At 41.7% G+C, this 13,184-nt stretch overlaps 1 protein-coding gene across 1 annotated transcript in view; it reads right to left on the bottom strand.

Moving 5' to 3' along the window:
* LOC139447117 (uncharacterized) overlaps window positions 1–12,504 on the bottom strand; it is a 69,996-nt gene extending 57,492 nt beyond the window's left edge. Inside the window, exon 1 of the mRNA XM_071228287.1 lies at window positions 11,815–12,504. Within this exon, the coding sequence (XP_071084388.1) occupies window positions 11,815–12,148 (334 nt within the window). The 5' untranslated portion in view covers window positions 12,149–12,504. The remainder of the gene's footprint in view (window positions 1–11,814) is intronic.
* Window positions 12,505–13,184: the final 680 nt, after the last annotated feature.

The following is a 13,184-nucleotide window of genomic DNA, read 5'->3' as shown; positions in this document are numbered from 1 at the left end:
ATTTGTTTAGTTGTGAGTGGATAGCCAAGGCAATTTTCTCACGGCGTAAGTATCCAGCAAAGTGTATTTACATAGAGCCTACCATAAGTGGTGAGGTAGATAAAGCACAATAATCAAGGTCACTATGTGATCCCATGAACAATGAGACAGTATATCGTACTTGATTTAACACGTCCACCATGCGATACAATACAGTGCCCGTGTTTTACAAAGGAAATGTTATAACCAATAAATGATTGGCTGGTTGTTGGGAGTATGGGAGTTACGACCATCGTAGCGCTAAGATAGTTTTGTGCCAGTGGGCCCAGGACAGTTTCACAATGCAATTAACACTCCTATCTACTCAGGCTTGTGTATTGTACAGGAGTGTCATAGGTTTAAGAGCGTTGACAAACATAACTCCTGAACGTTAACGCAGGTCTGACAATGGTAACTATCTCATTAAACGTAGACAGGGTTCTGATCCACTGCACGCTCGTAACTTGATGACAATCGTACCTCTATACTTCAAACGGACTTTATACTGTTTGTTTTTGTTTAACGCCGCACTATGCAATAATCCAGCTATATGACGGCGGTCTGTAAATAATCGAGTCTGGACCACACAATCCAGTGATTGGTATCATGAGCATCGATCCACGCAATCGGGATCGATGACATGCATCAACCAAGTCAGCGAGCCTGACCACCCGATCCCGTTAGTCGCCTCTAACGACAAGCATAGTCGCCTTTTACGGCAACCATGGGTTGCTGAAGACCTATTCTACCCCGGATCTTCACGGGTCACCAATAAATGAACCTGTGTGTAACAAATGAATGTTATCATAGTGTTACATCCCCTTGTACGTGTTGGAACAGCGGGTGTTATAGTTTTCCACATGCCTTGCGTCAGAGGTCCATGAAATGGCTACAATAAGTTCTTGGTGCCTGAAGGACACATGTGGAAATGATGTTTTTCCAACAAAAATAACATTTGACGATGTTTTCTCTGTGACTTCATAACGTGAACGCTGGGAATAATCCGTCTCGAATATACGCCGAAAGACATTCCTTTAGGGCGTAAAAGGCAAAATAGTGATGACATGATTGGCCCACTGAGAATCAGATGACGCCGAAGCCAGTGTTAAAAGCAAAGTGGACATATTCATGGTAAATGATCCTATGAACATGCGTAACAGTATGCTTCACAAAACAAACTGATGATTTATCAGGAATGGAAAAAGGGTAATATTAATCTAAAACTTTCTTAATTTTCTCGGTAAAGAGTATCAAATGTTTTATTATGGATAACACTTTCTTAGTACAGTTCAAGGGGCGGTCGGGTAGCTTAGGGGTTAAAGCGTTCGCTCGTCACGCCGAAGACCCGGGTTCGATTCCCGACATGGGTACAATGTGTGAAGCCCATTTCTGGTGTCCCCCGCCGTGATATTGCTGGAATATTGCTAAAAGCGGCGTAAAACCATACTCACTCACTAACTAGTACAGTACAAATTCTAGTACTTTGTTTTTTGTTTTTTTAGTTTTTGGTTGAGTCCCATCCGGGATTCGAACCCACACACTATAAAATGAGATTCACAGGTGGTGATGGCTAGTACGCTTAAATACCAAAGAAGACACCTGACTAGACACTTAGTCAATGAAAACATGTCTTTAAAATATATTTTTTTAAATTCTCCGAAAGAACCTTTCCTGTTCTGCTGTTTTCACACAAGCAATTAAGACTTGTTAGTTTGATCTAGACTTGCCTAGGCTTTTAGTAAAAAACAAATACCTAAAAACTAAAACTTCCACAGTCATTGTGCAACACCTGAGCATCTCACCGAGGGACCTGTAGCAAACATCTATAGCTACAGCGCGTAGTGTAAACATATACTCCTATCTCAACTTACGGTGTAATCTATAAGTAAACAATGTCATTAGTACGAAGGTGGCTCTGCTTGCTACGCATAAATGGAACATGGATGTTATCTGATTAATGAATTATAGACGCAGAAATGGATACCCTGCGTGTATCGTTGTGACCACAAATATCACATGCAGCTTATATCAGTGACAAAGGAGGGAATATAATATGTATAAGGCTTATTCACACTCCCCAGATAAATGAAGGCGTGTTGTTTTACGCATATGTTTCTCACAGGGTTGGAAAAAAAGCGTCTGGGCCAAACCAATGGTTGAAAGCACGGATTACGATTCACGAGTACGATTTAATGTGTTCAGTCAGTTCAGACTTTGTAGCGACCCGATCCTCAATTTACTGTTCTTACGGCAGTCATTGGATATGTGAGTGAGTTTGGTTTTACGCCGCTTTTAGCAATAGTCCAGGCGTATCACGGCAGGGTACACCAGAAATGGGCTTTGTACCCATGTGGGCAATCGAACCCGGGACTTCGGCGTGACGAGCGAACGCTTTAACCACTAGGCTAACACCACCCCAGGACACTGTATGCAAGGCTGCCCCATCACGGGTCAGTGTCTGGACGGTGTCAACTGTCCGTGATCATTCGTACCTTTCCGGAACCACGTGATGCATGCCACGGAACGATGCGAACGGTGACGAATGTGCAAAAGGGCCCATGTAAACCGTAGTTTCTTGTTACATTCAGGACGTCGAGTCGTTTCATTAGGGTCACCCAATTACGTGGATCGATGCTCATGATGTCAATCACTGGATTGTCTGGTCCAGACGCGATTATTTACGTCGTCATATAGCTGGAATATTGCTGAATGCGGCGTTAAACAACAAAACAATCCTAAGGGTCACCCTCAAACCCGCGTTCTCATCGCATGACATGATAAGCGCTTGGGGTAATCGTAACATTCGTCCATTAGCCAAACTTTCAAAGACGGGATGAACATTTGGATCAGTGATCTGGCCGTCCGATCCCACCACACATGAAAGCTTGGGTGGAATGAATCACTGTATTAATATTCCGTACATTATTTTGAGTATTTCCGGTACCGTGCACCCTGGTTTCATATAGACTTTTTCTTAGTCGTGTGATGGATATTAACATTCCCGTTTCATTTTTCTTCATGGCCACTGATCTTAATTACCCGCAGAGTTAAGATAATGACTATTCCTCTAAACTAATTACTTTATCGATTGGCCTATGTAATCACAGGGCTATACTATCGAGATCAGTGTTGCGATCGGCTACTTTCGTGAAGACTCGTTACGTCCTACAGAAGCCGAATTGCCTGCATGGAGTTCACGAAGGTTCGCGAGCTATGACGAATCCACTGACCACTCAAGCTACCATATACATACAGGGCAATAAATCTCTACTGTTGCATTTCAGGACTTAATGCAACCAACGAAAAAAGGCCTACGCGCTCTGGCATTTCAGGGACACCCTCAGTTGAAAGCAGTGACATTATGTATTGCCGGGAATTATCGGAGGAGGGGGGAAGGTGTCATTTACTCATTTGAGCAAATATTTTACTTGTACTTTCCTATAATGTGTAGCTTGAATGCTATAACGTTCAAATATATCCCAAGTCCAATATTTACTACTAAAATGGAAGCCTGTAACAAGACAAAGTGTTTTTCACACAGACTGGATAATGAATCATGTAGACTAACTCAAAGTCTCTGAAAATGTATAATTTTGATAGAAACATAACGCCATTAAAATTGAAAAAGGAACCACAGTCAGATGGGAGATCCTCAACCCGGGGAAAATCTAGACTTGCTTCAGTTTAGGGCTTTTGCATTACAGAAGGGGCTGGGTCCAAGGGAAAATATGGTTCGGGGACTGTGAGACAAACTATGAATCGTGCTCTTTTACAACATGGCAAACCACGCACAGCGAACGTTACGATAATTACAATAACCAAACGATAAAATCAGGAGTAAGTACCATGTGCTTTGGCTCTGCAATGGACTTCTACGCAGCGTTTAGCCAGCCCTACAACGTAAGGGCTGTGATCAGTTTACTACCAGCCTACATTGTCTCAGCAATGGCCCAATCTCGCCCATCAAACACTTACTGTATGTTTTGCGTTATTACTTAATAGCGACTCTGCATGCCGTGTGTGTACAACCGACCCAATTACCGTCCTGCTTGTTCTGCGTGTCTTTAAGGGATGGGGCAGTTTGGGGACGCTTGTATTAAATAGACCGTCCACTGTTCATTCTGATGGTATGTATATAGGGGATTGTAGATGGTTCTGGCTGAAGACATTCAGGCAGCGACCACTTCATAGGGTGTTGTCTTAAAGGAGGGCTGTGATCCACAGACTTGGGTCCATGTCTATTCTAAGGCCAGACACTAGCTGTCTATTCAAAGACAAGGAGCACAGCCGAGAAGATCCGGGTTAGAAATGATCTCAACCCATTCTTGCCGTAAAAGACGACTATGCTTTTCGTAAACGTGGACTAACGGAATCAGGTGGTCAGGCTCGTTGACTTGGTTGATGCATGTCATCGTATCCCAATTGCGTGGATCGATTTTCATGATGTCAATCACTGGATTGTCTGGTCCAGACTCGATTATTTTCAAACCGCCGTCATATGGCTGGGATATTGCTGAGTGCGGCGTTAAACAACCAACCAACATTGTCATTAAGGTGTCAATAATCAAATATGATGTACGACAAGGGATCTCACGGTATGATAATTAATTAATTCTTTGTTTTATGACACTGTTATCAGACTACCATAAATCTTGTCTAAAATAGAATTTGTTCAAAATTTGTTCGCCATTTCGAAGCAACAGTTTCTTTCGTTCTGCTAGCCATTGTGATAAGTTATTAGTTTTTACTTTCATAAGGATTCCATGACGTTCGGAACAACGTGATACATTCTCAAGGAAGATAATAGTGAAACAGTCCAATCTTGGTCAGATTAGATCAACATTGGTCGTAAGGTAAACAAAGTGAGCCGGGATTCCCAATCTCATTGTTTACACGTGTGAAAATTAATTTTGCGCAAAAATAAATTGACATTTCAAACTTTCAATTTTTTTCCCACTAAGAATGCTAATTTACTTCACGCGGACCTATTCTGATGGGGCTCCGATGGGGCAAGTGCCACAGGCTGAAGCTATATAGTGCTGGTGTTAGGGGAAGGACACTGTCTGCGTTACACCAGCTGCAACATATGTTACAGTAGATGTAACATGAGGTTACAATGGACGTAACTTAGGGCTACCAAATCAACCAGGGTCGTCACTGCCCAACACCTCCTCATTGATCCCCAAGAATTAAACACATGCATCCACCAATTCTCTGAGGGCAACTACCTCTGCCTTTATGCGTCAAAGACGTCGTTGCATAAAGAAGCCATTATTTGTATTTTGTGTAAGTCAGTGTTAGGGAGCTGCTTGAATAAAGGAGTTGAGATCGGCCACAACATGGCCTTAATCTCATTAAGTCCTGTACGGAAGTCCTGACTTTGGCCATCAATTACATCCAATGCAATCATTGAAATTAACTTAGCAATACATCCTGTTCGGACATATTTAATTCCTGGCTGAACTTGGTCTTGAATTCCTAAAACACGTTTAAATTTCAGCTGGAAGAGATTAAATATCTCTCCCCACTCCTGCTCGATTTGTCGCCGGAATCCTCAGGGGATTGCTCTACTTTTTGACTTCCCTGGAAATAATGGACAAGAAAAAAAATACGTATGCGTAGTTTGATACATAAAAAAAATATTTTTCGAGTTTGTTTCGAGTTTGTTTATTTTTAAAAAAATCTTTTTATTCAAAAACATAACATTGCTTTTACTCGCCGCACAGGCGTTTAGTGACGGAGTGAGTTGACCCATCCCTGATAAGTAATTCGGCTGTATCAGAGCGTCTCGGTGTGGAGTACGTGTGTACTACAGAAGTGGGTGAGTGAGTATGGTTTTACGCCGCTTTTAGCAATATCCCAGCAATATCACGGCGGGGGACACTGAAAAATGGGATTCACAAATTGTACCCAGTGTACTACAAGTATCTAAACCTATGGCTATGAAAGAGAATGAGAGAAGGTCAGCTTGGGGTTCCTGTTGGACATTGTTGGACATTACTGGACATTATTCAGTACTTCCACAGCGTGTCAGTTTATTCGGGAGACAGTCTGACTTCTTTGTTTGTTTAACGCCGCACTCAGCAATATTCCAGCGGTCTATTAATAATCAAGTCAGGACCAGAATATCCAGTGATTGACATCATGAGCATGGATCCACGCAATCGGGATACGATGACATGCATCAACCAAGTCAGCGAGCCTGACCACCCGATCCTGTTAGTCGCCTTTTACGGCAAGCCGACCTTTTAAGGCATGACGACTTTGGTGAAACCGACGAGAACGGGTAAGGTGCTGACAAACCCAGGTTCATAATCAGGGTGAATCTGGGATTCGAACCCAGCATCATAGGATCCTAGTCCTATAAAGCCTTGTGCTGCAGCGAAGGTAGCACGCGCACACTTTGAGATCGATTCCATATATTGGTACACAACTAAATACAGCATGGGCGTCCTCATTAGAGAAATAATTAATGCTTCGATCGTGAATACTCTGACACTATATCCCGGAAACACCCATCGACAGATACAACAATAAGTAATATGACACCTTCAGAAATCTGGCGGTCTTTCTGCGGGTTTTCCACCTCTATACCCAGCCCACGGTCGATGGTGGGTGGGAGGGGCGTCACAGATGTGGTATTCCAGTCTACTGCTGAGCGCTCGACGGACGGTCGGTGTTAATTTCTCTGCAACCCTCACTATTGACCCCGTAGATCGTAAACCATATTTCACACGGCTCTCTACAGATAATCAGTTTCCCCTGTGTATATTTACATGATCTAAGTGTATTTGTCGATATTGACCAAACGGTTACATCATCCCACAGCTCCAAGCAATACGGGGGTCATGATGAAGTAGCTCACTCAACAGCCCGATAAATCAGCACTGCTAACTTTGTGGTTAATTCGCCACATGGTTTGACATGAACAGTCCGATTAATCAGGGCCTCAAACTCCTGTACTTGAATATACACCCATTCCATACGCCGAACTAACAGTCCTGTGTGGGCGTATACGCTAATTATACTATTTAGTTGGACAGTAATGAGGTTATGAACCAAAGTTTCCAATCTGAGGGAGCTGAACGAATGTTTATTCGTCATTTAACGACAGAAATGTCTTCATCATAATTAATAATCATCAGATAATAAAGATGACGAGATGCAAAGTTGATAACAACTTCTCACTTCAAAAAATAATATATATACATGCATAGGTGTTTCCTATTTCAGCCCATCCAAATATAGGGTAGGCTTATCTGTATTGTTAGGTTTTGTTGTTATTATATTTATTTTCATTTTTTTAAATTATTATTCATTTAGCTTTTTTGGTGTGTGTGTGTGTGTGTGTGTGTGTGTGTGTGTGTGTGTGAGGTTACTGTTCTTTTCGGTATTTTGTAATTTTGTTGTATGTCAGCGAAAGCCTTCTTTCAAATTACGATAACAGGTTTATCCAACAGTGACGATCTGGATCGGTCGCAACCCGGAAACAAATGGAGTTCCTGGTCAGAATGGACATCCAGCACCCAATGCTAGTCGTAAGGGCTTGTTAAGTCCACGTTAAAGTATGGGAGTTACGATTGTCGTAGCGCTGCCATCGCTGGCTCTGGCTGTGTTGACAACCATTGGTTTGTCTAGCTTCGACCAGATTACCATACCAGAACATCGCTGACTGCATCGGACACGACAACCACTCACTCACTCACACACTGATGCGAACAGCACTTCGATGTCTGTCTTCTCTAATCACAACAAAACAACGAAGGCTACACACAACAATAGTATTAGCCTTGGTCATTACAAGTTAATCAACGATGTGGGTTGAGATTTATTTTTCATCGGTACACGTAGTGTTTACGGATGCTACTTAACTGGTTATTTATTAATAATCCCCGCTCACTTGCGCCGGTTTCTGTATACACTTTACGATAAAGTGTAAATATTCAAATCGTGCTTCCCGACATGGCTGTCGTGACAGCCTATCGCCTTATAAAGAGGTCAAGTGGTAAGTGTCAGTGTCATGATTCGTTACATCGGAGGACGAGGAAACTACTGACAAATATGCCTTATCTCCGGCTTAGATGAAAACAAATGTTTAGCTTTCAGCTTTGCACGTAGTGCGGGCAATATGCTATGAAACTATGTAACATTATCTATACAATTGTTGTTGTTTTTTATAAAGTACGAACTTTAAGCTCTATCTTTTCCTATATATGCTTGTTTAAATATTTCTGAATTTGCACTACGAGAACTCCGGAGGCAGTTGGTGCTGAATACACGATCTCTATTTTAATTTGTTTTCAATGCATGAATATTTGATACTCAGCCCGAGAAGCTGTTTAGTAAACAGGAAAGTTGATGTTTCATGGTCGAGAGATGCGACCTGGAGGCATGGGTGACTTGCATTGAGTGTGGGAACGTTCCGGGCAAAGGCTTACAGAAACACTCTGGATCACATGTCTTTGAGTTTGCGAAAGACCTTTTTTTAAATAACTTAAACAAATATTACATTTTGGCTTAATTTAAGATTCGCTTTTTAAGGTAAATTATTGTACTCACTTGATAGTAATATTACTAGATATTATCATTTACTATACATCGGGAGTTGAAACCCTCACGAAATTAGTTAACTTCACTGTAGGCTAACATATACAGTAAACTACGGCTATAACGAACTCAAAGGGACCACTGATTTTACAGTTCGATATAACCGTAGTTCGTTATAAGCATATATATATACAGCAAATGGAAGGGACCACTGATTTTACAGTTCGATATAACCGTAGTTCGTCATAAGCATATATATACAGCAAATGGAAGGGACCGCTGATTTTACAGTTCGATATAACCGTAGTTCGTCATAAGCATATATACATCAAATGGCCGGGACCAAATGTGTTCGTTATATCCGTCAATTCGTTATAAGCGTAGTTTACTGTATAGTCTATGAAATATCACTTTTCACAATAAAATTCTCTCCTCTGAAACAATACTTTGTTTGCTGGTGCTGAATTCATATGAGGAATAGACCTAGCACGACTTGTTTTATATAATCTAGTTTGTCTTTGGTTTAATAAAATAATATATTCTACAGTCTTGATGCAGTATTAACTTTACCATTGTATTCAGTGTTGATTTGCAACATGTCGACTCGTGTATAGACAGACATGAAGGTAATGCTTTGATAAACATTCTGAATCGGAAATAACAATAACAGAAACACTACACGCGATCCCTCGTCAAAATACCCATTGTTTCGCTCAGGTGTGTAATATTTGGCATGTTCGTAGCGATACATTCCTCCTTGACTGTCTGGCCCAGGTAAACGAGCACACCTGCCCTACAGGTATGTCCCACCTGTCTACTCAGCTACTGCACAGGTGACAAGGACGCTATGTGCCTCGACTCTTGCCCAAGGGCATTGCGTTATCTTGGTGTAGATATCACTCTCAACATATCACTCGATCGACGGTACTTCTACCTGTTCATCATTCGTCGGTCGTTTATTCAGAGCGAATCTTAATTTGCTTGCCTAACTGCGTCACCGATTGTTTCTGATTATTTCCGTTTGGGAGACTGAGTTCAATTATTTACACTGCTTCTGAGAACATCATCAAATAGTCCAATTTGTCTCGGGCCAGTAAAGACCGTCTACAGACATGAATAAATTAACTGCATGAAACATAGGAAATCGACCTCTTATACTTCTCAATCAAAGGCAGGTATATTCTCCGAGGACGGCTGATGTTACGAGAACTTATGGTTAGGAATCTGTCAGGCATAAAATCAGCAAAGGTGGTTCGTCAAATAGTGACGGTACCATAGACATTATGACATTCGGGAAATCAAACCTAAGATTGAGTGACGGGCGAACACCTTTTAAGATCTTCAACTTGAAAAGGAAGCACGTTCACTTCATGTATTCCATCTGCTGGTATAATGCCTACACACGCATTACCAAATTGCCTAGGATATGATGGTGCACCTCCTCAAAGATTAAAGACGACAGATAATCATTATTGTAGAAGAGGACAGGGAGCATTAGCGTTTCATTTTATATGAAAGTAGGAATATTGACAAAAAGATGTGTGACAACCGGTTGAAATTGCCATCTAACTTGCCGACGGATGACATCGCTCTATATACATGGGTAGAAACTCTCTTTAATGTCACATGTACTTTCTGAACTGATAATTTAAAAACGGCAAAACAAAGAAGCGAAAGTGAGGATTTGCATATCTTCTTGTTAGTCCCCCCCCCCCCCCAAAAAAAAAATAACAATAATAATAATTTTTTTATAAAATAATAATAACATAAATAAAATAAAATAAAATAAAATAAATAATAACAAAAAAACCCACCCAAACAACAAACTGTTTATATGCCACATGAAAACAGCATTTGTTCCTTATATTACAAGGGATGAATAGCAGAGTGTCTGAATTAAAACAGTCATGAGTCGGCCGACACATCGGTTGTTTGATTCCTATTTCAAAAACTAGTCTGGGACGAAGCTGCTCTCTGTGATGGTGTTAAAAGTCGTTGTGCTTGGGTGGGAAGGGGTGCGTGTTCGCAGTTTAAAGGGGCCGCGTACCCACAGCTTTGAGGGGCTGATAAAATTGGCTTTTCCTTGATCCCCCAAGCTCCCCAACCACAGATCAGGGGCATGATTATTCATACGCCGGCCATAATCGGGCCGAGTTAACCAGATATTCGGTCTTCTCGTGTCGTGTTCATTTGTGAACGTGAGTTGATGGCGATTATAGGGAAGACAGACTTTTGTCCTGTTCAAACAAGATGCTGCTGCCCAGCGCAGAATTCTCAGTGGTATTTCTCAGAATTATTTCTGAACATTTACCTTAGATCAGAGACCATATAATAGTATATTATATGGTCTCTGCTTAGATTCAACAAACACTAATGTTCGCCTGAGTTTTAACGAATGATGTACCGTCGGTAGTGTTTGACGGGTGTGTACCATACAGATTCATATTTAGTATATTTGTTAAAGGCTACTTCATATCAATATAAATTTATGGTGTTAGACAAACACAGATAAGTTATCACGGATATTATACTGTAACAGACATATTTGACCAAACAGGCTTACGTAACATATCTATCTACATATCAAATAATTTGTTTCCTTTACCCCAAACTCGTACCTAAAGGTGCAAGTTTTTAACATAGCGACTATTAAGTTCATTTTAATGATAATAATATTTCAACTTTTAACCCAAAAAATTTAAAACCTGACAAGGAATAATACTATCATCAGTTCACGATTGCGCAAACAGGAATTCTACATAAACTGGGATGGTCACTCGCGTCGGTCCTTATTTGTACGAATTTAGGAAATACGTACGCTTATATAAGCGATCGACATCCGCTTCACAACGATTGAGCAATCACTGTGACAGTGTCATCCTATTTTTAAGACATGAAGATGGGTTAGGAGAGTTTTTAGACTTATAATCAAGTAATCAAGTGATCAAGCGTTTCAGTTCTTAAAATTATTTGTAAATTTAAACTTTACACGGCACCCCCAAATCCAACCCAACGGACACAATACACGCCCTTCTCTCCCCCTCGGATCGGACAGTTATATGAAGTTAATCAATCTCTACCACAACCACCCCCTTACTGCCTCGACCCTCCCTCCCTGAACTGTAAACAAACTCTGTGAACTCGAACAACATCCTATAAAGTTTGAACAAGGATGTCTCCTTTGTTTGAACAAAGGACTCGGTTAAATGTCCAAATCCTTGTATAATGAGAGAAGTTAACAATGCCTACCTTCTTCGTGATGCCAAGTACTGTTACAATAGTCTGCCTTCCTGCACTCAGTCTTGGGCTTAGTTTTGTATCCAGACGTTTTCTTGCAATTTTCCTGTCCATTTTCTTGCACACACTCTGTTGTTTCCCACTTTATTCTCAGCTGTTTTGTTGTACAAATAGTATCGAAACACTCCACGCGAGTCCACAGACTAAATCTCACATCGCCCTCTGTTTTATTAACAGGGGCTGTCCACATCGGGACAAACGAGCCCGAAAGTTCTAGCCCAAACCCCACAAGCAACAGAACGGCGGTGAAAATAGACAGAGCTAACTTTTCCGACTTCGTGGCCATGTCGCTGACAAACTTGAATGACTGGACACACCGATTTCGTCACACTCGCTCACTAGGCCTTGGAAAATCCCCGGAAAGTATACTCCACTGTTATCCGTGATCAGTTCACAACATGCTTCGCTTCATATGGTGTAGTCGGAATTTGACCTAGTTAAGAAGTGCTCAAGTCGGATGTGACATTCAACTGAACACATGACAAGCTGACGACTCTCCAGCCCTGTGACGTAGCAGCGAGATAAACGCCCGTTCAAATTCCCGCGAGCGAGGAGCAAGTGGTCGCCCTTGCAGCAGACGATACCGAATGGCTAAAGCGCCCGTCCGCTGTTACAGCTTGGCTACTTTTAAAGCTCTAAATCATATCGGTGTTACCTCCATACATAACAAACTCTGTCTATTGATCAATGATGGGCTCGCGAGAGGCGAGCGTCCCCGCAACATATAGCCGAGCAGACGACATTGGAGAGTTTGCCGCGCTCACTGGCGGGAGGCTATCAGTCTGTAGGTGTGAAGTGTTCACGTTTTCAGTCTAACAGTGAACAAGAATTGGCCTCCAATCATCAAAGCCTGCCCTTCCTGTATATCGTGGCCTTCCCCGCTACATCAGATCAAAGTTTTATTGAACATGTCCAACTCTGGATTAATCAGAGACTGTTGCACAGTACAAAGGCGATCTACACACCTCTTACGGATGCTGTAAATCCCGCGTTTCTTTCAGTGACTGTGCAAAGCTGCCGAGAGCTGTGATTACTGCTTGAACTTTCCTTCAACGGACTCTGAGAAGTGTTCGGCCCTGTCCGGAGTCCTCAGCTCTTCAACCCCGCCCTACAATCACCCCAGGAGACCTGAAGCTATTACGGCCATTGTGTACTCGGTGTTCACTCAACATATGCATGAAATTGTCTCTGCCTTGTCTGTTGAGAATACCTGAAAAATGATCTTAATGGAATAGTAAAACTAGACGCGGACTTCATGTATATCTATTGTCCTTCCACCTCGCTTTTCCAATAAGCGCTAATTATTAAGATGTACAATCAAA

The sequence above is a fragment of the Haliotis cracherodii genome, unplaced genomic scaffold (assembly GCF_022045235.1).
Source record: "Haliotis cracherodii isolate W230 unplaced genomic scaffold, xgHalCrac1.p SCAF_7, whole genome shotgun sequence".
Taxonomy (NCBI): Eukaryota; Metazoa; Mollusca; class Gastropoda; order Lepetellida; family Haliotidae; genus Haliotis; species Haliotis cracherodii.
The sequence above is the reverse complement of the archived record's forward strand: the minus strand, read 5'-3'. Positions and strand labels throughout refer to the sequence as shown.